This window comes from Harpegnathos saltator, unplaced genomic scaffold (assembly GCF_003227715.2).
Source record: "Harpegnathos saltator strain DR-91 unplaced genomic scaffold, Hsal_v8.6 scaffold244, whole genome shotgun sequence".
NCBI classification, from domain to species: Eukaryota; Metazoa; Arthropoda; class Insecta; order Hymenoptera; family Formicidae; genus Harpegnathos; species Harpegnathos saltator.
The window spans coordinates 796663-821088 of NW_020230033.1; the positions used below are offsets into that span (position 1 = coordinate 796663).

Consider the following 24426-nt stretch of genomic DNA (forward strand, 5'->3'; position numbering starts at 1 on the left):
AATTTGCGGCTATTATCTAATGGATGTGGGACTGAATTTTTAATGTTGGTATATTTTGTTGCAGATATATGTCCAAAAGCTCTCCACATGCCCTGGTTAACTCCTCTCATGTCAGATGTGATACTATGAATTAGTAAACCTATTGATTCTGCTTTTTCTATTAGTTTTAGAATAATTTCTTTTTAGAATTGCACCATTGAAACCGTTGGGAGTATAATAATATCCCACAATTTGCTTCCACCGTGTAAATATCCCGCAAATCATAAATACCAAACCATGCGTAGCATGAGGCATTGTTCCTATAAAAGCATGCAATAATGCAAATCAGCAAAATAGAATCACACAAATAGAAAAATAAGCAAAATAGAATCACACAAATAGAAAAATAAGCAAAATAGAATCACACAAATAGAACAATAAAGCAAATAGATAGAAATGAAGAGATGTGAAAATGACACATTCAAAAGCGTATTATGTTGTTGTACGTCCTGACGAAAATGAGAAGTTTAATGTTAATCTTAAATGACTGTTCGTTGAGAGTTTAGAAACGTTAGTAGAAAGTTTGTAGAGAGGAAATTGCAACATTTAGCGTTTGAAAGCATTTGTATACCGATTTTGTATAAATGTTTATAAAGCGTTTCATTTTCGTCAGGATGTTGTTTGTTTGTTATTATTTTTATAAATTAAGGATTTACCAGATGTATTAGGAATAGTAGCATATCCAATCGTTTGATTGGTGCTGGGATCTATTTGTTCACCGGGTGTTAAGCTCATTTCATCAACACACATCATGCTATCTCTATATCGTTCATCTGGAAACGTTAACACTTTCTCCTTTAATAAGTCGAACACTTCATCAAGAATTCCATCTTTAAAAGTAATGCATTCTAAACGCCTGCGTAGAGTACGGGTTGAAGGCAAAGGAATATCGTGGCGTAATAATTCCTCATACCCGTTATCCCCACATGCATGTTTGAGTTGGAATGCTTTTTTAACAGTTTCTTCTGTCCACTGACGTATATGGCGTCCTTTATATTTTGCTTTAAGATAGGCTATCTGATCTTTATGAAATACTTTGTTCAAAAACTCCAAAGAATTGTTTTGTTCACTGTGCATCTTGGTGGGATTTCTTATTTGTTGTAGACGCTGCCGAAGAATTCTGTTTGTTGTTTCACTGTTCTGGATGATGGTATTTGCTTTCTCTAGTTTTTTGTTGGCTTCATTCAGTTTTCTTTGCAGGATCTTCACAGTGTCATCACTTGCAAGTGTGATTGACTCATCACTTGCAAGTGTGATTGACTCATCCGTTACACTTCTCCGCAACCTCTTTGCATCATTTCCCGTGTTTATATCCATGTCTATGGCAGGTCGTTTTGATGATGATGTAGGAGCCTCAATAAGGTTATTTGTGGATTGTGCTGCGTTATTTTCACGAATCTATGAAAATTGAAACTGTTTTACAATCGCCCTTACATTGATGCTATTAGACTTTTAACTACAGTTGAAACCCATACATACATGTATGTTTTCTTCCGCAGCTGGAATATTTGCATTGTTTGGAGAGGAAAAAACTGTAGGAACAGCATGTGCTTTCAATTTTTTCTTACCATCCACTCGCACTTTTTCCCACATGTCTGCTGCAAAATGGACCTACAAATATTATTCAAGATAATATTTATATTTTTATAAGTATAATATAAGTTAGATTTATATATTTAATCATACTATGTTAACTTACTTCGCATACGAATAAATTATGTTTTATGTGCTTTGACAATTTTTTATCGCTATGGATATTGATATTATCAATCCATGCTGTCCTCCGTCCACTATTTGTTGGGAAGCTCCTCATTGAGTACCCTTTTTTTGTTCGGTTCGAACAATTTGACACACAACAACACGGCATTTTCTACAAAATTTATGTAACTGGTATTAAACATTAATGACATTAAAGGTTAGGAAATAATATTTATGAGAGAATGCACACACAAATATATATAGACAGATATATTTATTTACTATACACATATATTTTATTTTATTTTTTATAGCGTTACATTATAACTTACCTTTTGTATTTGCTCCTAATTTCTTTATAACAATTTACGGATTTATATCGGACTAATTGGTATTTCTCTACGACGCCATGTTTTGTCCTACTAGACGACTGTGTCCAGACTCTGATTTCTAGGGACTCTAGTCTCATCGTATCTGGGACAGACTGTGTAGACATTTGATACAGGCGGAGTCAATGAGTGTCGGTAGGCAAGCGCACGCGGCGAGGGGCAACGTAAGCGACAAGAGGCGATCGCGCGCGACGAGGAGCGAGCGAGCTTTTTCTTTATAGGTTTCTCCTTATAGCTCGCTCGCTCCTCGTCGTCGCGCTCGCTCGCCTCTTGTCGCTTATGCTCGCTCGCTCCTCGTCGTTCGCGCTCGCTCGCTTCTCGTCGCGCGCGTTCGCCTCTTGTTGTTTATGTTGCCCCTCGCCGCGCGCGCTCGCCTACTGTTACTCACTGACTCCGCCGTATCAAATGACTATGTGCTTACTGCGGTCGCCCTCCGCTCTCTACGCGCTCGTTGGCTCACATGTTTTAATTAATAACTCGATAACTATTGGCAATTTGACATTATAGTACATGACTTTTCTTCTCGGCTACACCCAATCTATCTCCAACTTTCGTCTGCATGATCAGCTATCAAACACCCTGTATACACATATATGTACACATATATAACTTAAAAAAAATAATTTGAATTTGAAATTTCTAAAAATAACACAATATGTGTTGCGCTTGTACTTGGCGTCTTTTTTTTACCTTTTTGTTTAAAAAGGTAAGTTTTACAAATTTTACATGTAAAAACTTATGTTACGTATATTTTTTGTGGTTAGGTTTTTCTTGAATAATAATAACCTTTAAAAAGATATCTTTTTTATTGATTTTTCGATGGCACGGCCCATCATATCGTCTGCTCAGCATCAATTGACCGGCAATCAAATGACGAGCAACACAACATACCGTGCTTAACAATATTCTCACATTATTATCTTTAGACATTTAGAAAATACATTTAGAAAATAAATCGTAATTTATCGTGAAGTCGTTATGTCAAGAGAAATGTTTTTCTATATTATTATTCTATATTATTATAAAAATCATAACATATTATTTATAAATATTTCGTGCATTGTAAGCTCTAAGAAGATAAAGTATAAAATCGCAGCTGGTATAAAAATCTATATGCTAATCCTTTGTAGATATTTTTTGCTATACAAGGGAACGATTATTATTACAATTGTGTTCTACTTGAAATGATTCCAAGTATACCCTCCCAAAATAAAATTATTTCATAACAAAGAAAAACTATTTTCACGTCATCTTGGAATAACTAGATGAGGTAACAACGATTTTATCGTAACTGTACCATAGAAAACTTTAGGTCTCTTAAAAGAGATAAATCTTTAATACGCTACTAATGACGATAGATGATGATAGACTAATTTATTTATGATAAGTTTCAACAATGATAAAATGATAGTCTACGGTAAGTCGCTCTGTAGGATTTCTATTACTAGTATGTTTCAACGATTGAATATTTTCCTAACAGGGAACGGTAGAGTGCAATAGAATATATTGAGATTCTATCAATTTCTATCACTTTCTCTCCTTCAATTTTTTATAACAATTTATAGAAATTTATTACGATTTCAATTCAAGTTACTTTTGCTATTTTATAAAGTGATTTTGTAATTGTAATTGTGAGTGTAATAGCCATTGACACAAGCCATGGAGTGATGGCGACGAGACGTAGAAGCAGTGATGTAAGCAGGAATAGCAGGACGTTCTCCTTCTCCTCGGCTCACGCTGGCAGCTTCTGATAAGTCCACTGAATTGCACTGTAGCTATATTCTTTTCATGCCATTTCGGCGCGCATTTATTCATGTCATTCTTAAAATTAATATTATTGCAAATATCACAAAACAATATGGAATTTTTTTGTTCTTCTCAATGCGTTCACCGCTTCATAAGCGGTGGCAGAATTGTTCTTGGTCTATACTAGTCTATATGTAAAAGTAACTAAGATTTGACGTTTATATATTAAATATAATTAAATATAATTAAATATATCCCTCTCGTTACCAAAAGACTATTTGAAAATAGCGAATTTATAATAAATCTGCTTCACTTTATCTCTTGATTCTCTTTATAGACGTCTCTAGATTGTCAAAGAAGAAATATAATGTTCGAAGTATTTCACAAGTCAGCGATCTGAAGTATTTTTCACACAAATATCTTTTGATTTGGAAACAGCGTACAAGAATTTTCATCATATCATTCTTGCCTCGACGTCACTATTCAATATAGTCGCAGTGAGCACCCAAAGCCTAAAAATTTTCAAATATCTTATGTATGTGTATGCATATCTGTGTGTACAAAATATCTTGTTTTAAATAGAACATGCTAATAATTCTGAAACTATATATTATTATATTGAGAAAAATGTTGCAGACATAAATTTTTAAGTTTTAAGGGAGATATATGATGTTATTCATTTGACCTTCAATGATTTTGTTAAGATCATGTAAAGATTATGTTTAATTTTTTTTTAATGGAAATACAGTTTTTTTTAACGTGAATTAATTTCGCTGGTCATTCTATATATAAAAATAATGAAGTGAAATTATCGAAAAGTGAATATTTTCCAAATTATATTTTACATTTTATCCTAATAGCCATCAGTATCAGATATGCAATATCTTATAAACTATTCATTTTTCATTCATAAACTTCATACACTTAATACATACACAGAATGATAAGATAAATTAATCGTTGATACTTATTTCTCTATACATTGGTATCAATAATAAATTGGTAAAACTTAATGGAATTTTGTTCACATGGATTCTTTGTTTGAATAAATTTTGTTTCTTTATGATCCTTTGTACAACTAATTTTATATATATGTATAAAATTTAAAGAAATTAGTAAACCTATGTCACGGAAATTGAGCGTGCACTTATACTTAATGTTTTCTTTCTTATTTTGTTTAATACATCAACGAAACTCATTAAGACAAGCTTTCACAGATATAACTAGCATTAGAAAAATGAGTGAAGAATTATATACACGATTTATAACAATTTTTAATATAATAGCAATAATAATATCAATTATGTATTATTAAATATTCTTTATATATATATATATATATATATATATATATATATATATATAATAACGTTGAATCTTTCGTAATTGGTTTTATATTTCACATTATTAGAAATTATTAATATTCATATAGTAGCAAAGATTTTATGTAAGTAGATGAGTTCAATATACTTAGTCGCCCAATTTACATAAGAAGGGGAATAATGAAAAATGAAAAGAAAAGAAAATTAGTTTTCAACTTTTGTTAATTAGTCGCGTTAATTAACTATTTGCAAAATTGTAGAGCAATGTAGAACTTTGGATTCCTGATTGTAACTAACACAATCTAGTATTCTTGGAAATATCAAAATTATTTGTGTACTCATGTAATGCAGTTTTAAAAATCAATTGTATCTGCATTAGTTGTCGTAAATTGGAATATTAAGAATAAAAAAATTACAAATAATACTTGTGGTTGATAAAATTATTTAACTCGATAAAATAAAAAAAATATGAATTAATAAGATATACAGGTTGCCTAACGTAAGATGTTTCAACCTGTGTATGAAGATAGAGCATGTCAACCTAAGCACCTGAGCACGAGGACCACTGTCATTTTATAAAAAAACTACATAAAATTTCAAGATATTTAATAAAAGAAAATTAGTGAATCAGTGTGTGCGACGATATAAGACGAGCTCTGCAGATGTGAGCTAAGCGAAAATGGTTGAAACGCAACCGATTTTTAACAACAGTAGCTATTAGTTAGCAACTAAAGGTGGAACATTAATAGGACACGAGTTACGTGCGAAAAATGATTATTGTCAGCCTCCTGCTAGGCGCCAGCCGATAGCTACTGTTGCTAAAAGGCAATCACGTTTCAGCTATTTTTAGTAAACTCACATCTAAGAGTTCTTCCCACCTTGCTGCATGCATTGATTTGTTAATTTTCTTTTATTAAATATTCCGAAATTTCATGTAGTTGTTTACAAGATGACAGAGGTCCTTAGTGTTCAAGTTGAAGTGTTTTACCTTTACGCATGTGTGTGGACGTCTTGTGTTAGACATTCAGTATACGACATATATAATCACGATATATATAATTATTAGACATTTTTATGGGATATATATATAATCAAAAATTAGACATGTGGATATTTTATAATTATTTTATGAAATTACAATTGTTTCGTGAAATAAATAATTATTTCGTGAAAAAGATTAATTACAAGGTTGTAAGTTGCAAGAATTACTATATATTTTCTATATTCATTAAAATCCGAAATCGCAGAAATCATTAAAAACCCTTAAAATTCTTAATACCTCTGCAAAATTCTAAATAATCAATTTAATATAGATTACATATACAGTCCTTACAAAGAAATTTATATCTCATAAAGAATATTATTTAGCATCATAAATGAATATGATATTGGTTTTGCGGAAAAAACCAATTATTTGTTATACTTCTATAAAATCAATATTAAACTTATTCATACAAAAGATGTCCAAAAGATATGTATATGAAAAGTGTATTTTTCATAATTCAATTAAATTTAGCTGGAAGTTCAAATGTTAATATAGCTTTAAGCTTATAGACTTGTAAATTTCTCTAACTTTTAATTTTTGTTTGTTAAAACCTCGGTTTCTAAGAATTTTTATATGAAAATTTTTGGGCTTTCATTGCTCAAGTTCTATGTGCTTTATATTTTATATATAAAATGCATAAATGTTTTCAAATTGTGCAAATTTATTTTCTGACCATTTCACAAAGTGGTTTATTTAATATAGATGGAATCTATCTTAAATTAAATAAATTAAAACTTTATTTGCACAGAAACAATTTTAAAAATTTCATCAAGACTATTATGACATATTTGTTTTACAACCCCGTATAGAAGAGAATCGTCCAGTGCTATTTATACATAATAGATTTACTTTAAGTACACCAACTATATACAGGGTGCACAATTTATCTGAAGACATTGAAATATCTCGAGAACTATGCATTGGATAAAAAAAAGTGGTTAATGAAAGTTGTTAGTCTCGAAGGGGGACATCCAATGATACCAAACTCGACCTCCCACCCCACTCCCTGGGTGGGGGTTGAGGGCAACATTGAAATCTTAAATGGAAACCCCCATTTTTGATTGCAGATACGGATTCTACGCCACAAAATACGTAAATTTTGTCCGAAACTTTTTTATTGATTCGTGATAGATGGCGCTGTAATCGCAAAAAATTATATTTTTCGCAATTCTCCAGAAATGATCATTGGATTGAGAAATAAAAAATACCTGTTCAATATTTTTAAAGAACATAATAAAAGTTATTCCCCCCTCCCATCCTCTCGGGGTAAGGTGGGTGGTAACGTTCAAATCTCAAATGGGAACCCGAATCGAAGAAGGAACTGCTCGACGCGCCACTGTGGGTATATGGCGAACTACGGCTTATTATAAAAGGCAGTGCAATGCTATCTATCACGAATGAAAAAAATTGTTTCAATAAAAATTTCACGTACAATCTAATTCTGCAATGAAAAATGTGGGTCCCCATTTGAAATTTGAACGTTATCATCCACCCTACTCCGAGAGGATGGGGGGAGGGAATAACTTTTATTATGTTCTTTAAAAATATTGAACAGGTATTTTTCATTTCTCAATCCAATGATCATTTCTGGAGAATTGCGGAAAATATAATTTTTTGCGATTACAGCGCCATCTATCACGAATAAAAAAAAAAGTTTTGGACAAAATTTACGTATTTTGTGGCGTAGAATCCGTATCTGCAATAAAAAAGGGGGTTTCCATTTAAGATTTCAAAGTTGCCCCCAACCCCCACTCCCAGGGGGTGGGGTGGGAGGTCGAGTTTGGTATCATTGGATGTCCTCCTTCGAGACTAACAACTTTCATTAACCACTTTTTTTTATCCAATGCATAGTTCTCGAGATATTTCAATGTCTTCAGATAAATCGTGCACCCTGTATATAGTATATAAAAAAAATTATATATTCTTATTTATTAGATGTTTTTAGAATCTTGTGTCCTAGAATTCTTTTATCCTTGAATTGTATAATTCCTGGACGTTAAGAGAAAATCAGTCTAGAATCTCCACAGAAAAAAAATCTTAGATTTAGAATAAATATTTAAATATTTAGTTGTTTGAACAAGAACTTAAAAATGTTAAGACTATAATTCAACGATTAATAGATTTTACATATACGTGACGAAGATTATACGTGATAAAGTAAATCGTCTTAAAGTTTTCTTTCTGTTGAGATTTCAAATAATTTTCCTACAAATATTTTCTGTAGATATCAAATATAAAAATACATTTTATATTTTTATCATTTGCAAACAATGGCTTTTCATTAAAAATTGAAAGGCATATGAAAATCGTATCTTGTATTGTGCCTTTTTGAAGTTCCGCTAAGATTTTGTTTTATATTTCTGGTATAAAAAATTAAGAAATTAAATATGGTATATCATAGCTTTCCAATGTTTAGACAATATTCGAAGCCCATGTTTATATTTGACATAACGAATACGATGCACGGGCAATTTGGAGAATTAATTAATTAATAATAATTATATTAATGCACATTACATTTCTACAGCTTTTTCGCGCATCATTTTATCATTCTCCTTTATATGTAAACCGGGCTTCCAATAATAATAATGATAATAATAATAATAGAATAATAATAATAATAATAATAATAATATACAGGATCTTATACGCAAAATAACGTGACGACATACAAAATGTTACATTTAAGAATTTTATGTGTGCGCATGCACTACACACACAAGTGCGCGCGCGCGCGCGTATACACACGCACACACATACATACAGTGCGAATTATGTAAATCTATTTACATAAAATCTTTGGCAGATATTAATCACCCACTCATATATACTAATTTTTGATACATACTGAATTAAAGTAAAATTTAGCCGCTTTATTTTAATAACTTTTGAAGAGTTCGACGAAAACATGAGTTGTAAATAATACTGTAAATATTTTAATTAATAGCAACTTAATATATTGATTTATAAAACATATTTAATAATTATCTAATGTTTTGATATCTTGTATTAAACCAATATATTGCTTGATATATTAACAGGATATTCTCTTGCATAAAATTATCTAAAAGAAGTCTTTTATATGTGAATAATTCATATAATGTGAGGCGTAAAAAAAAGAACGTTGCACAAAACAATTCTCCACGATGTATCTTCTCGTCTTTTGCAGAAGATAATAAAAAAACATACATGAAAATGGATTTTTCTTTTATTGTAATTTATGAATAATATATTGCATTTTTATTAACTGTAAAGATTAGTAGCATTTATAACGTACGCTTTTGTCGAATTTTCCGAGTTATTAAATAAACAAAACAGTTAATATCTTCTGCTGCATAGCGCTCTATATATGTTTAGTATATTATTGCCTGTGGCAAAGAATTATTCGTCATGTATCGCACAAATATATATGCGTTGTCCATGTTTTTCATATTTTTACAAATAATTTTGATTTCTCGACGAATATGAGAGCGTTTCAGCACCGCTCTTGAAATGCACCAGATGGTTAAGGATATAATTGATATAAGACGATTTACAACTGTGTTTCAGTCAACGCTGTCGCCCATTACATCAGTTTCCGTTTTAAGTTCAAGGTTTCTCGCATCCACATCTACGGCCACTTCTCCGCACGTATCAATGGACTCCTGCTAATCAAATATATATAAAATATAACAAAATGCAAAGAAGTATAGTATGTAAAAGTAATAACACTATAGAGACTAAGATTGTCTTTAAACTTGTAAAATACTGTATAATATAGCCATTATACGGAGTGACCCATTTTAATCGATCCAACTGAATATTTTGAAAACTGAGATCGGCAAACAAAAATGTTTCAGACAAAAATTGTATGGTTTTAAGGTGGACATGAAACGGTGACAATAATTTGATTTTGATCTTGATCTTGAATAGTCGTTTGAAGGTGATGTAAAGGTCATCTTCAATTTCTTAAATGGAACTTCCTATTTTTTATCGCATATTCTTGTAACTTACGTCGAAAGCTTTCTAAAACATTATAATAAAGTATTTTTCATTAACAATTTTTTAGATATTTTACATTTCATCATGACATGCAACTTTTGTTTGAAATATTTTGGTCTGCCGATCTCAGTTTTCAAAACATTCGACTGGTTGGATTAAAATGGGTCACTCTAAACATGCAATACATATTATGGCTTATCGATGCTATTCGTAGTGTTTTACAAACATAATTAAAATTTGCAAGTTATGGTTTTATATGATCGACCATTTTATTAAAAATAGAACATTGTTATTTTAAAAATATTTATACTAATATAATGGAAAAACTTTATTATCAATATGCTCGCTTTGTTATCGATATGAGAATATTCATTTTTTATATGTGTTGCGCAATTTCTATGAGGTGTGCAATCATATAGAGAGATCTTAAGAAATATCTTTTCGTTATTATTTTCAACATTTTAATTCTGCCGTAATTCTGCGTAAAATAAAACGCTATTATTATTTATCTATTCATTATAGATTTAGAAAGTAATCTATAACATACATATATACACATATAAAACATCTATATTTTATAAGTAATACTATTGCAATATATATTAAAAAATGTAGAAAATATTTTCTATTAATATTAAAACTTATTAAGTACAACATAATGTTTAATATATCCTGTTTCTGTCACTAATAAAATTATAAAATCTTTCTTACGTTCCGAGTGCGGTCATCAGTGTAACTTTCTTGGTACAAATCATCTGTAAAAACAATGTTTTGTACATTGACAATTCAATTCACAATTCACAATGATATCAAAGTATAATTTATATTTTAAGTTTTCTATTTTATAAGATAATAACAAATCTTCAAGCAGAATATAAAATTAAAGGAGAATATAAAATAAAAATTAAAGGACTAACCAGGAGTTGTTTGCGTATAAGATGTTGTGGTCGTTGCTCCTGAAAATTCTCGGCGTTGTACGTCAATGTCAAGTGCATGTATACGTTCTCTACTTCTACGCAATTCTCTTCGCAGTTTTTCCCGTTCTTCCTCCCGTTCTTTAATAATTTCCTGCAATTTATCAAAGATATAGAAAAATCTTATACATAAATTAATCTGTTTTTTTTAGATGCGTTTTTTTTTAATATTTTCTGTATTCTAAGTTGAATAGACATGTATTCAAACCTCAAGAAAAGATAAGATATAGGAAATGCTTTTCAAAAAAATATATCTGAAAAAAAAATGTTATTGTAAAATAAACAATAACGTTTTTTAAAAAAATTTACTCTTTTCGAATATATAGTTACAGAAAATGTGTAACAGCAGAAAATGCGGAATAGAAGATATACCAAAACATATTTATTTTATAGAAAAATATTTAGGATTCTTGTTATAGGGTATAAGCAATATATTTAATAATGTTAATTGTTTTACTTTGGGTTGCATCACCAAAATCAGGTCAAGATCAATTTTTAAAAATAGAATCTCCTATTTCCGTTTTTATAATTCGACAACTGATATTAAGAATATTATAAATATAAATATTATAAAAGAATATTATGAATATAAATATTCATTCATATTTATTTTCCTTCAGATTTATGCGAATTACAAGGTTTTAAAGTTTACGCCAATATTAGCTTCACGCAAAGTGCATTACATAGAAGTTGCGCGGTCGAATTTACATATTGTGCATATGTATATATATGTGTATGTGCGTGCATGCATGTATGTGTACATGCATATGTTCACATATATTTATATAGGTATTGAGTAAATCCGCTGATTGTGTTACCTCCATGTAACGCACTTTGAATATAGATAATGCCGCTCCATTTTAAATCAATCATTTTTATTTTGCCAAACGCATTAACTTTACGAAAAAAAGTCCTAAACAAAAGTTACGAAATTTGAAAGGAAACAAAATAGTATAGTACTATTATTATATGATCAAAATATTTTTTTAATCATACTAGGTGCGCAACTAAGTTTCCGGGTTTCACACATGGATGGCGCTAACGACACATGCAGTCGACATACATGTCTGAAGTTGTTTTTTTTATAGTTTGGACATCTGTTAACAATAACCAGTCATAATACCAACATATCGCAACGCAAAAATATTTTTTCTAATAACGAAGATGTCGAGTTTTGTGCCAAATAAACAACATTTGCGGGAAGCTTTGTTTTTCTGCTTTAACTTGAAAAAAAATGCAGCTAAAGCACGTCGTTTGCTTAAGGAAGCCTACGGCGAACATGCACTATCGAAAACTACCTGTGAAGATTGGTTTAAACGTTTTAGAAGTGGCGATTTCGACACTGAGGACAAGGAGCGCTCCGGAAGACCAAAAACAATTGAGGACGCCGATCTGCAAGCGTTATTGGATGAAGATGATATGTAAACACAAGATCAACTTGCGGAGACATTAAACATGACTCGCCAAGGTATTTCCAAACGTTTATATGCCATGGAAAAAAATCAAAAGGAAAGAAAATGGGTGCCGCATGAGTTGACTGAGAGACAGATGGAAAATCGAAGAGCCACTTCCGAAATTTTGCTTTCGCGGCATGAAGAAAAGAGTTTCCTGCATGAAAGAAAGAGTTTCCTGCATCGAATTGTTACTGGCGATGAGAAGTGGATATATTTCGAGAATCCCAAACGCAAAAAATCGTGGCTTTCACCTGGCGAAGCATCAACATCGACGGCACAGCCAAATCGCTTTGGAAAGAAGACAATGCTCTGCGTTTGGTGGGACCAGAAAGGAATCGCGTACTATGAGCTGCTGAAACCGGGCGAAACTGTCAATTGGCATCGCTACCGACAACGACTGATCAATTTGAACCATGCATTGCTCGAAAAATGGCCAGAATGGGACACGAGACACGAACGAGTGATATTGCAGCACGACAACGCTCCGTGCCATCGCATTTCCATCGTCCAGGACACCATCAAAACGCTGAAATGGGATCTGCTACCGCACCCGCCGTATTCGCCAGACCTAGCCCCTTCCGATTATCACTTGTTCCGGTCAATGGCGCATGGCTTAGCTGGGCTACACTTGGCCAATTTCGAAGAAGTGCAAAATTGGTTGGATGAATGGTTTCGGTCCAAAGACGCATCGTATCGTCGCGGTATTCATGTATTGCCAGAGAGATGGCAAAAATGTATAGCTAGCGAGGGACGATACTTTGAATAAACCATTTTTTGTATTTCTCTTGAAATTTTCCATTTTTCATTGATTAAAAAAACGTGGAAACTTAGTTGCGCACTTAGTATAATAATAGTAAAAATATTTTTCTAAACATTATTTCAAATTAAAAGTTATTATTTATTTGACATTGAAAATGAAGATGAAAAAGAAGACATTCTGGACGTAGAGGAAAAAAGTGAAGAGGATTTCTGTCAAGTTTTGAACATGAGAATGATGAAAGTGACCAGTACATCGAAATAACTCTTGATGAAGTTTGGCAAGAAATACGAGTAGGTCTGGAATCTGGAAGACCATTTCATAATATTTTCAGGGAAATATCAGGTTCAACAGAATATGTCAGGCGAAATATTATGAAAGGTAAAGCAAGAAAAGCATTTTCATTGATAATAAATAACTATATTGTTGAAAATATACGAAAATGCACAGAATCTGAAATATATCGAGTTCTTGGAACTAAATAGGACCTAATTCCAAATGCAATATATGCATTTATTGCTATTTTTATCATACACGTGGTGCATATGAAGCAAAAAATTTGCTCATTTCATAATTATGGAATAAGAAATAGGGATCCGTCTTTTTTTTAATAATGAGCAAGGATTGCTTTACAGAAATGTGTGTAGTTTAATTGAAAAAAGGGGCATAGCTGATGCCTACAAAACTGATAAATTTGCCCTGATTTCTAATATATAGTATAAGTTCACTGAGAATAGTGAAAACAGTTACAAGCCAGTTATGAACCTTACTGTCGATGAATAATTACTTTCTATTAAAATTAGATACAGATTTATACAATACATGCTAAACCTGATAAATTTGAAATTAAGTTTTGCATCGGATGTAAAATGTAAATACATTATAAACGGATTTCTATGTTTGGAAAAAGATGAGACGAGACCGTCATCAATCCGCTTAGAGAATTTGTTGTTTTCAAATTGATTGAGCCATTTATAGGATGCGGAAGAAACGTTACGACGTATGATAATTTTTTTATAAGTGCACTGACCACAAAACTTCAAAAAAAAGGACTACATTAGTTGGAACAAATCGAAGCAACAGAAAATAATTGTCAAAATTTACCAAAAAAGAAAGATAATATGGCAAACTTCTCTTTAAAAAATTATGAATTGAATAATTATACTTTCACAATTTATGAAAGCAAACAAAACAAATAAGTTCCTATACCAGGTTCAAAGTATAAATCCGTTAATATCATTAGTAGCGTAAAGCGAATATCTGAAACAGTTACATTTTATAATAATATTAAATTTGATACAAACATGATTGACTAAATGTCGAGAAAATATAGTGTGAAATTTAAATCATATAGATGGCCCCGCTAAATTTTTTTCAACGTTCTTGATTTAGCCGATATGCATGAATTTTATACAAAGAGACAATATATTACAAGACAATATATAAACAAGAAAAAATATATTGAAACAAGAATTCCTGTTTCAACTAGCAGAAAAGCTTACCTCGAAATATCAAGAATTGCAAAACGAAGAAAAAGAAAACATATAGGGAACATCGACAGATCTGAATAATATTTCATCTTTGCGGAAAACGTATCAAATAAAATATTGTAAAGACAAACTACCAAAACTTATCTCAAATGTAAAAAATATGTCTGTGGAAAATGTATAATGGAGAAACCTATAATCTGCAAAGATGCGAAAAAGAAGAATAAAACATTTACTACTTATCTTTGAAGTTATGCACCTGTTATATTCTGTTCATGTTAAAAATTAAAATGAAAAATAATTTTTTATTATTATCTAAAAGTTATCATTTCTTATTAATTTTATAATTATTTTCGTCCGATTCAGAAAATATGATCTTTATTTCAAAAGCGGTCATTTAACCGGTTGTGCTAAGAACAGGTATACATATAAAGTGTCGGCGCGGTTAGTGCGGTAATGTTAAATGAGGATCAATTTTTTTTCTCTTGTGTGTACACACGCACATGCACACGCACACACGCAATGACATGCAAAAGTTTTGAGCCAAATTTTTTTTTAAATATACTATAAGATATTAAATTCTTCTCAAAATTATTTATTTAGAATAGTTAATATAACAATTATATAAGTGATAATGCAATGACAAGAATTTTTTAATTACATGATTTCTATTTATGTAGTCGAAGAATATTTACCTACGTTCAAAAGTATTGCTGTGTTCTTATTTTGACTCTACAAGCGCGATTTGTTTACTTTTCTTATGAAACTCTTTCGTAAGTATTTGCTTTAACTAAAATTCAGTGTATTGCTTACCACGATGCTGAAACTCACAAATTTTCAATTACACGATTCAATGAATCTTCCTCAACAAGGAAAAATTGCTTGTGAAATTGCTAATTCTTTATTAATTGATTAAAGTACAGTGAATAGAATTATTGCCAAATATAAGTTGACCAATCTTTTAGTTGATAAATTACGAAACGGTAGACTTCGCAAAACTACAAAACGCATTGATAAAATTATAAAAAAAATAAAAAAAGAAAAAATATCGATATATTAAAACTGTGGATGTTAAAACTGCTATGGATATTTTTTGAGAATTATGAGATCTTGCAGATGTTAGGCGGAATACAATATCTCGACGTCTAAAAAAAATGAAACGAAAGTCGAAGTTTTAGTTGTTTGGAAGTGACGGTCGAAAGTATGACATCCGATACGCACAAGATATAACTCAAGATGTCAAATTCCTATCGTAAGACATGGTGGAAGTGATGGTTTGGGGATCATCTTCCTATGACGTTGATCCATTGGTCGAGATCAAGAGTACTAGAAATATAGTGACACGGCATATGTTTCCATATGCAACTCGCAAAATGCCACGTCGTTGGATTTTCAAACAAGATAATGATCCCAAACACTCATCAAAATTAATAAAAGAATTTTTTGTCGCTAAGAAATCTGAATTCTTGATTAGTTATCGTAATCACCGGATTTAAATATCAGGTGTAGTAAAAAGAAATCCATTATTTTTCCAATAGATGGCTTTAGTTATCTGTATCTCGCGTTGTATAAGTCCGATCGGGTTCCACTAGATGGCGTTAGAAAGATGAGATTTCGTACTAAAAAAACTTTTCTGACAGTTTTGTGATTAGTTGACTCAGTTTTATTTGAGCGCGCGTCAAAGATGGACACTAGTAAAGAGAAAATACGCTATATTTTACAGTTTTTCTTCGATAAAGGCGAAAACGCAAGCCAGGCGGCTGAAAATGTGAATAGTGTTTATGGTCCTGATACTGTAACAGCCAATCACGCGCAATTTTGGTTTCGTCGATTCCGTTCCGGTAATTTCGATGTCAAAGATGCACCACGCACTGGAAGGCCAATTGTCGAAAATATCGATAAAATCATGGACATTGTCGAGTCCGACCGTCATGTAAGTACTATTTCGATTGCCCAAGAGCTAAAGATTGCACAAAAAACCGTTTGGAACCATTTGAATAAGGCTGGATACAAAAAGAAGCTCGATGTATGGGTGCCACACGAGTTAACGCAAAAAAACCTCATGGACCGAATTTCCATCTGCGAGTCGCTGCTGAATCGCAACAAAATCGACCCATTTCTGAAGCGGTTGGTCACTGGTGATGAAAAGTGGATCACTTATGACAACGTCAAGCGAAAACGGTCGTGGTCGAATCGCGGTGAGCCGGTGGAAACGGTGGCCAAGCCAGGATTGACGGCCAGGAAGGTTTTGCTGTGTATTTGGTGGGATTGACAGGGAATTATCTACTATGAGCTGCTCCCCTACGGCAAAACTCTTAACTCGGAACTGTACTGTCAACAATTGGACCATCTGAAGGAAGTAATCGCCCAGAAGAGGCCAGCTTTGGCCAATAGGAGAGGAATTGTGTTCCATCAGGACAACGCCAGGCCACACACATCGATAGTGACTCGCCAGAAGCTCCGGGAGCTTGGTTGGGAGGTTCTTATGCATCCACCTTATAGTCCGGACCTGGCACCAAGTGATTACCATCTAATTTCCTGTCCATGGCGAACAATTTTGCTGGTGAAAAATTCGCTTCAAGAGAGGCTTGTGAAAATCGACTGTTTCAATTTTTTGCCAATAGGGACGAGGGCTTCTATGAGAGAGGCATAATGAAATTACCTTCAAAATGGCAACAAGTTATCGAACAAAACGGCGCATATTTGACCTAAATCGGATCATTCTAACTATGGTAATTAAAGCCTTCAATTTCATGCAAAAATAATAGATTTCTTTTTACTACACCTGATACAATTAATCATTTGTGATAAGAACTTAAACTATGCACAGGAAATTAAAAAAACACTCAAATAAGTAAGAATTATGACAGGATTTGCAAAATCAATGGCAAAATTTATCACAAGATTGCATTTCTAAATTAATTGCAGCGATGCTTCGTCGTGTTGCAGTGATTGTCTCTAAAAGTATGTTAACAGAATATTAAGTTCAAAGAAAAATTCATATTTCTATTATTTTTTCAAATAGATATTTTTTGCGTTATCCATATTTATTTATTTTATTCTATCATAAAAATATCTGGAACATTAATATAAAACAAAGATAAAAGCACTTTTATAAAATATTTACCAGAAGTTGTGACAGTTGTGAGAGTTGGGATGTGAGATAATGGCAAATTGGTTGCATTACACCCATAACTGATTGTTGAGGATGAAAATGACTTCGTAATGATGGACAACCAGTAGCTTCACATGCGGGAGACGATAATGTTGATGTTCCACGTGATGAAAATACCGTTTCCGTTTCACTTACATTCAATGTGGAATTCAATATTCCCACTAGCTGATCCGCTGTCGGCAAAAATAAATTATGAGCATACTGTAATACATACAGTAATTCATTAGCTAATAATCTAATAAACATAATTCTAACACACAAATAAACGCTATAATATAAATAGTACATAAATTATATATTACTATTACGGTTGAAATTACCGATAATATTCTTGAAATGAATATCATTAGATAATATTACATGATAGTCGGTAACTTAACAACAGGCAAATGATGTAATATCATATTTATCTGTTTCCCGAAATTGCTAAAATTATATTTGTTTTTTTAAAGATAAATACTTTGATTAATAGCAGCCAGAATGAGTTCAACAGGTTCTTTTTCCACGGTGGATGGTTCAGATGCCATATCTGCTACGTGTTCAAAATCTTCTTTTGGAATATTTAATATATCCGCCATTAACAATTGTTTTTCGAGCAAAGCTTGTTTTATTATTTCGTCCTTTCGTCTTAAGCATTCTGAAAAATTACAAATATTCACATAACTGTTACTGTCAAATTCTCATTCTATTAAAAAATCGTCCTGTTATAAAATCGTAATTTTTATATTATTAATGTTTTATAACTTCAATGTTGCAATTATTAAATTAAATATAAAAAGTTATGTATATGTATAAAATTTTTTATAAAAATATTTTATTTTTCACATTTCTATGTTAGTAATTGATATAGTTTATAACTTCTTTTATAATATCACTCAAATTTTATAAAAAATGTTGCCAGCAATAAACATTATTAATTTCTATAACCGTGTTAAGAAATTAGATTAAATTTAAAATGATAGAAAAAAGAAGTTTATACCTATTGGTGTAAAAACTGGTTCTGCAATATGCACCGGTGGTACTTCCACGTGAACTTCTAAGGGATCTATTAATGAAAACTGAGTACACGTGACCATCCGCAATGCTTCCGCCATACCTATATATTATAAAAAAAGGGAAATATTAACAATCATGGAAGAATATTATCGTTTTACCATATCTTTTACCATATTTTATTATCTAATTTTACCATATCTCACAAAAAATATGGTAAATATTTATATTATTCTCCGCATCATGATCTTACATTGACATATGTTAACAAAATTATAACGATAGTGGCCTTTAAAAGATTTCACTCATTATTAAAAAAATATTAAAAATTTTGAAAATATTTAGAAATACATGGTCAGATCTAATCATTTTTATTTTGATCTATATTAAAATTATCTTTAGAAACCGGACAACAACTTTACTCTAATTGAAATGTGTGCGAGACAATAGCGAACAAATCTACCGATTAGAAATATTTCTATTTCGTATTTGTACAAGTCAATTCTCTTCTTAATTTTGTTCTCTTTGTTTTGTATTTTATATTAGTTTAATTAAGATATAATATATTAGAAAAAAAATAGATTATATTATATAGATATACATTTCTCTCTCTTGAATTAGACCTTGTAATTTGACAACAAATAGCCTAGTTTGGATAATTTATTACTAGAAGATCATAAACATCGTCTGTTTTTTATTAAAAGGTAATTAACAGTTAAAGTTAGTAACTTGAATAGTTGTTCTCCTTATGCTTCACTTAAGAATTTAAAAAGAAAGTTGTTTCACACTATTGTCACATAGTCATAAGATAAATATGCGATATGTATTATACGAAGGTTGTTTGATAAGTCAGTGACTTTGACAAGAAATGGTGTTCAAATCGCACGTCTAATTTTATTTTTGACATTTGCTATCTTATTTAAATATAAATATAAAATTTCAAATAAATTTCAAGTAGATCTGTCAAATAGAAAAATTTTTAACAGCGTTCAAAAGCAGTTTGTTTTTTGTTACAATGGAAAAAAGTAAATTTCCAAACCATTAAATAAACCGAAGAAAAACTAAAAAAAGTATTATGGGGATTCTGCTCCGTCACACGGAATGGTTCACAAGTAGTTGACTGAATTTCGTTTATTTATTTATCGTTTAATTATTTATGAGAGCGAGAGCGCTCTGAACGATTTTATATTTGTCAAAAAACCTTCCTGGATTTGTAAGACCGCCAAGAGAACTTTGCAGACTTTTCTAACAAGGAAACCGTCGGAACTGATAAGTGGAAGAGTGAGGTCTCTCTACAAAGAGCGTTCTCTTGCAGGAGGTTACGGAGAGGATTGGAACGAAGTGCTCAGGAACGGATCCCCTCCGAATCAGAGCGTATCTAGCTTAGCTAGCTAGCCCGATAACGTATCAGAGTAAAAAAATCTAATACCATTTTTTCTTCCGACAAATAGTTAGCGAGATATCGTAAGTTATATATTGAAAAAGTTACAGAGTTTTCCTATAATATATATATTTATAACAAATATCTCAAAAAATATTAGGCAAATAAAAAAATGTTTCAGACAAAAGTTGTTAAAATTATTTGGTAGAAAAAGATGATATAATAAAAAATTCGAGTTTCCATTTAAAAAAAGTAATGATCAGTAAATAACTCGAAAATAGCGCCATTTATAAACAAAATGATATAGTTGTTATGTTCCCTTTGAAACCATGTAACTTTTGTCTGAAATATTTTTCCCTAAAATGTCGCGATTACAAAAAAATCGAGTGATACTGGTAATCTGTGACACCGTGTATATTATTTGTCAGCAAATTTTACATAAAAAGAGAACACCTACTAAATAAAAAATATTTTTAATTCGAAAATCTAAACTGTCCAGCTAATTTAGCTAACATACGAGTTTGCAATAGCTTCAAAGTTTCCATAAAGGCTTTCCGGGTCATTCGATTATTGGATGATAAATCCTCGGATTTGAACATATTCCCCAGGGTTTAGAGGAAAACTAACAATGAGATCGTGTTCAGCAGGTCAAAATCCTATAGGAATAATGTGTTTTGTTCGTTCCCCATTTGGCCCGATGAGCCAAAATCAACACTTTTTACTCATTATTCTTTCAGCAAAATCAGTGACTCCGCCTGGTTACCGTAATTTTCTTGTTAGTTTTTTGGCAGTGATCGGTATAACTACAAAAAAAATTGTTCACGTTCCATTCGCATCTTTTCTTTGTTTTTTGCTGTCAGCCAATGCTGATCGCCGCTAAGAGAATTACACGGTCAACCATTTTTTACGTAATTGTATCAACAGAGTTTATTCCACTGCATTGCACGTGCTAATTCGTCAATATTTCAAAATTTTTTCGTTAATATTTCAAAATTTACATGGTTGTCTGCAAAATTGTAGTGAGCTTATTGTTCAGTTTGATATATTCTACATGCACATGAGCATTAAAACGCTAGTATATAGTATGCGCTAGACGTCCTATAGATAGTATATAGTAAATATCAATTCTTAAGACAAAATATTCGAATAATATTTTGACAAAATGCAATTTCTAAGGTTAGCCAATTGTTATTCATAACTATGTACTTTCTATAATATTCATATATATTATTAAATATTTATCTATTTAAAATAATCTTTAAAAAATTACATTGATTCAGATTAGATTAAATTATTGCTTAAATCTTTCATTTTTCCAAATTCTATATTAAATAAATCATTTTTTTAAATACTATGTTCAATAAGTCTATTATGATTATGATATGATAAAGATAGAAATTTTTATATATACTACTTTTTTCAATGTTGTTTCCACATACAAATTAGTTTTAGTGTATATATTGTATAAAAATTATGTACTTGTAACTTCTTTTGTTTGCAACTTTTTTAAATAATGAGCGTTAAATGGGCTTCTTTTAAAATTACCTGGATAACATATATCAAGGATATTGAAGGTGGCTTTGATATATGAATATTTATAAAACATGTTAAAATATGTTAATATATACTTGATCTTGTTTCCGGATGAATGCCGCGTCCATCGTGAATTTGTTTCTGCCATTTTGTGAATATTTCTATTTATTAGTTTTTAGACTTTCGCGGCCATTGATACAATCAGGGTATGTTTTTTCTGGATGGATATTGCGTCGTAATTCAGCTTTGTGCCGATGTTTCGCAAACATTGCAGTTTGCATCATCAGGACTAGGAGCTCCTAGTCCTGATGATGTAAGCTGCAATGTTCGCGAAACGTCGGCACAAAGCTGAATTACGACGCGATATCCATCCGGAAGAAACATACCCTGATTTCTATTTATTTTTCCAGAGAGAGGAACGTCCTGAAAGATTAGTTCTTTCAGGGATCGTTCTTCTTCCTGAAGGAGTAAATTAATGTTCACGAAACATTGGAAACAAGCCCGTAATGGATATAGCACTAACCTGGAAGCTAAATTAAGCATTTCTTCACATTGCATAAGCCTATAATATCAGATCGTTAAATATTAATTTTTTCATTAATATAATTTTGTTATCTTTTGAGTACAACCTGTTGTTGATGACTCAGCCGATTGCTGTTGCATTCGCTGTTGCGTGTGTTCGCTTGTAGAAGTCTCTGTAGCAGAAGAATCTGGTGTTTTCTCGTTATGCTCTTGCATATCGACAATAGTAGTACTACTACTAGTAGCAGCAACAGCAGCAGCAACAGAAGTAGCAGTAGTAGTAGTAGTAGTAATAGTAGCAGTAATAGTAGCAGTAGCAGTAGTAGTGGTAGTAATAATAGTAATAGCAGTAGTAGTAGTAGTAGTACTGGTAGTGGTGGTGGTGTTGGTGGTGCTGCTGGTAGCAGCAGCAACAAAAGCAGAATCAGTAGTGGAAGTAATAGTAACAGCATCATCCTGCCCAAATTCTCGCAACTCTCGATCCTGCAGTTGATCCTTGTCATCGGCTGTATTGTCTGCTTCCATGATAGCAGGTGATGATACGTCTTCTATTACGTTCGTTGGCTCTTCCGGGAGAACAGTGGGCGGTGTCGGTCTTCTACCCTGACGATCACGTGCCTTATAAGCCTCCACAGCTTCAGAAATGTGCTTACACCAGAGTTTGCGTTCCGCAGAAGATGGCGCTACTAGATTGTACATTTGTGCGCCATTTTGCGAGGTATTAACCAGATATAAGGAGTCTTTCTCAGCGGCGTTATGACGCACCAAAACAGTGGATAGTTTGACGATCGGACTAAGCACAGAATTACCCGCTTGATTTGTCGTATTGATAAATTTTAACAGATATTTATCGTCTTGTCGATGCAGGAAGAATATTGTATCGTCAAGTAATACTACATGCAAATCCACCGGCTTTGGCACTGAACGATTCGGCATTGAGCGATTTGGCTCGGTGCGTCGCCATTGCAAAGGTCCTTCATAGATCAGCTTACGTTTCGTAATGTCGAGATTCTTGAATTCCTGTACGGTCGGATGATCGAACTTGTCGAAGGCTGATCGATCGATTGTTCGTTGAATTTCGGTAAGTCGCTGATGATCTTCAGCCTCCTTCACTGCCTGATTCACGCAACTTAGGATTTCCTTGCTGCGTTCGAGGCTTCGCAGCACAGCCATTTTCTCCTTTTCATTACTGTCTGGCGTATATTTGGCGAGATTCTCAAAAAGCAACGGATACTTAGTGAGCCGTAGCATACCGGTAAGTATATGATCTTTTAGTTGAAGTCGACGGCACAGTGGATTTGCTTCAATTTCATTCAGGAAAGAATTCAACTTGGAATCCTTACGTCGACGATCACGTAGAGCGTCTAGTGCGACCTGCTGCTTAGCACAGTAGGTCGACGCGGCTCTTTCGAATGCCTCGCCGCCCTCACCGTCGAACATTTCTAGCAGAAGCTCACCCACATCACCCACACACGGATTCTCCTTCTTCTTCCGTTTCATCGATTGATTAAAACGCGAGTGGATCATTAGCATCTCGTCCAGATTCGAGAAAAGTAATTGTATTTGATCTAATGGCAGCACTTGGGACTCCAGTAACGGTTCATGGAAGACATGCAAAAGCACGTTTAACGCGCGAACATGGGAACGTTCGGTATGAAATAGTTCTGAAAAGAAAAAAAAAAGAGTATCAGTAAATAATAATCATAATAAAATAGCATATGAAATTTCATTTACATAGAAGATGAAAAATATTTATTCAAACATATATTTAATGGTGGTGTATACATCAGATGTAATAATTTATTTATTTATATATTTGTAATTTTTAAATGTTTATATTGTATAAATATATTGTCATAATATATATTTTTATAATTTTTATATCTACTCTGTATAAAATATAAAAAACAAAATATACAAAATATACAAA

General features: G+C 32.0%; 2 protein-coding genes across 2 annotated transcripts; both read right to left on the minus strand.

The window, feature by feature from the left end:
• Nucleotides 1–86: 86 nt before the first annotated feature.
• On the minus strand, nt 87–2319 carry LOC112588565 (uncharacterized). Its single transcript, XM_025298878.1, has 5 exons — nt 2070–2319; nt 1739–1909; nt 1519–1650; nt 696–1437; nt 87–299 (listed from the first exon to the last, which is right to left on the minus strand). The coding sequence occupies exons 2-5, from the start codon at nt 1904–1906 to the stop codon at nt 124–126; spliced, it is 1218 nt and encodes a 405-aa protein (XP_025154663.1). The 5' UTR covers nt 1907–1909; nt 2070–2319; the 3' UTR covers nt 87–123.
• A 6924-nt stretch (nt 2320–9243) lies between these two features.
• On the minus strand, nt 9244–24164 carry LOC105187625 (rho guanine nucleotide exchange factor 12; the record flags this gene model as incomplete). The annotated part of the gene is made up of 7 exons (XM_025298885.1): nt 9244–9883; nt 10932–10975; nt 11138–11288; nt 18020–18240; nt 18528–18704; nt 19047–19163; nt 22865–24164. Coding segments are annotated over 7 exons (2109 nt in total), but the record flags the coding sequence as incomplete, so codon positions are not given.
• Between the last annotated feature and the right edge of the window lie 262 nt (nt 24165–24426).

Excerpts from the sequence above, each read along its gene's own strand:
- LOC112588565 (XM_025298878.1), bottom strand. The coding sequence starts at position 1,906 with ATGCCGTGTTGTTGTGTGTCAAATTGTTCGAACCGAACAAAAAAAGGG. Across the intron at positions 1,651-1,738 it reads ATAATTTATTCGTATGCGAA|GTCCATTTTGCAGCAGACAT; the intron begins GTAAGTTAACAT and ends TAATATTTGTAG. Across the intron at positions 1,438-1,518 it reads CTGCGGAAGAAAACATACAT|ATTCGTGAAAATAACGCAGC; the intron begins GTATGTATGGGT and ends CAATTTTCATAG.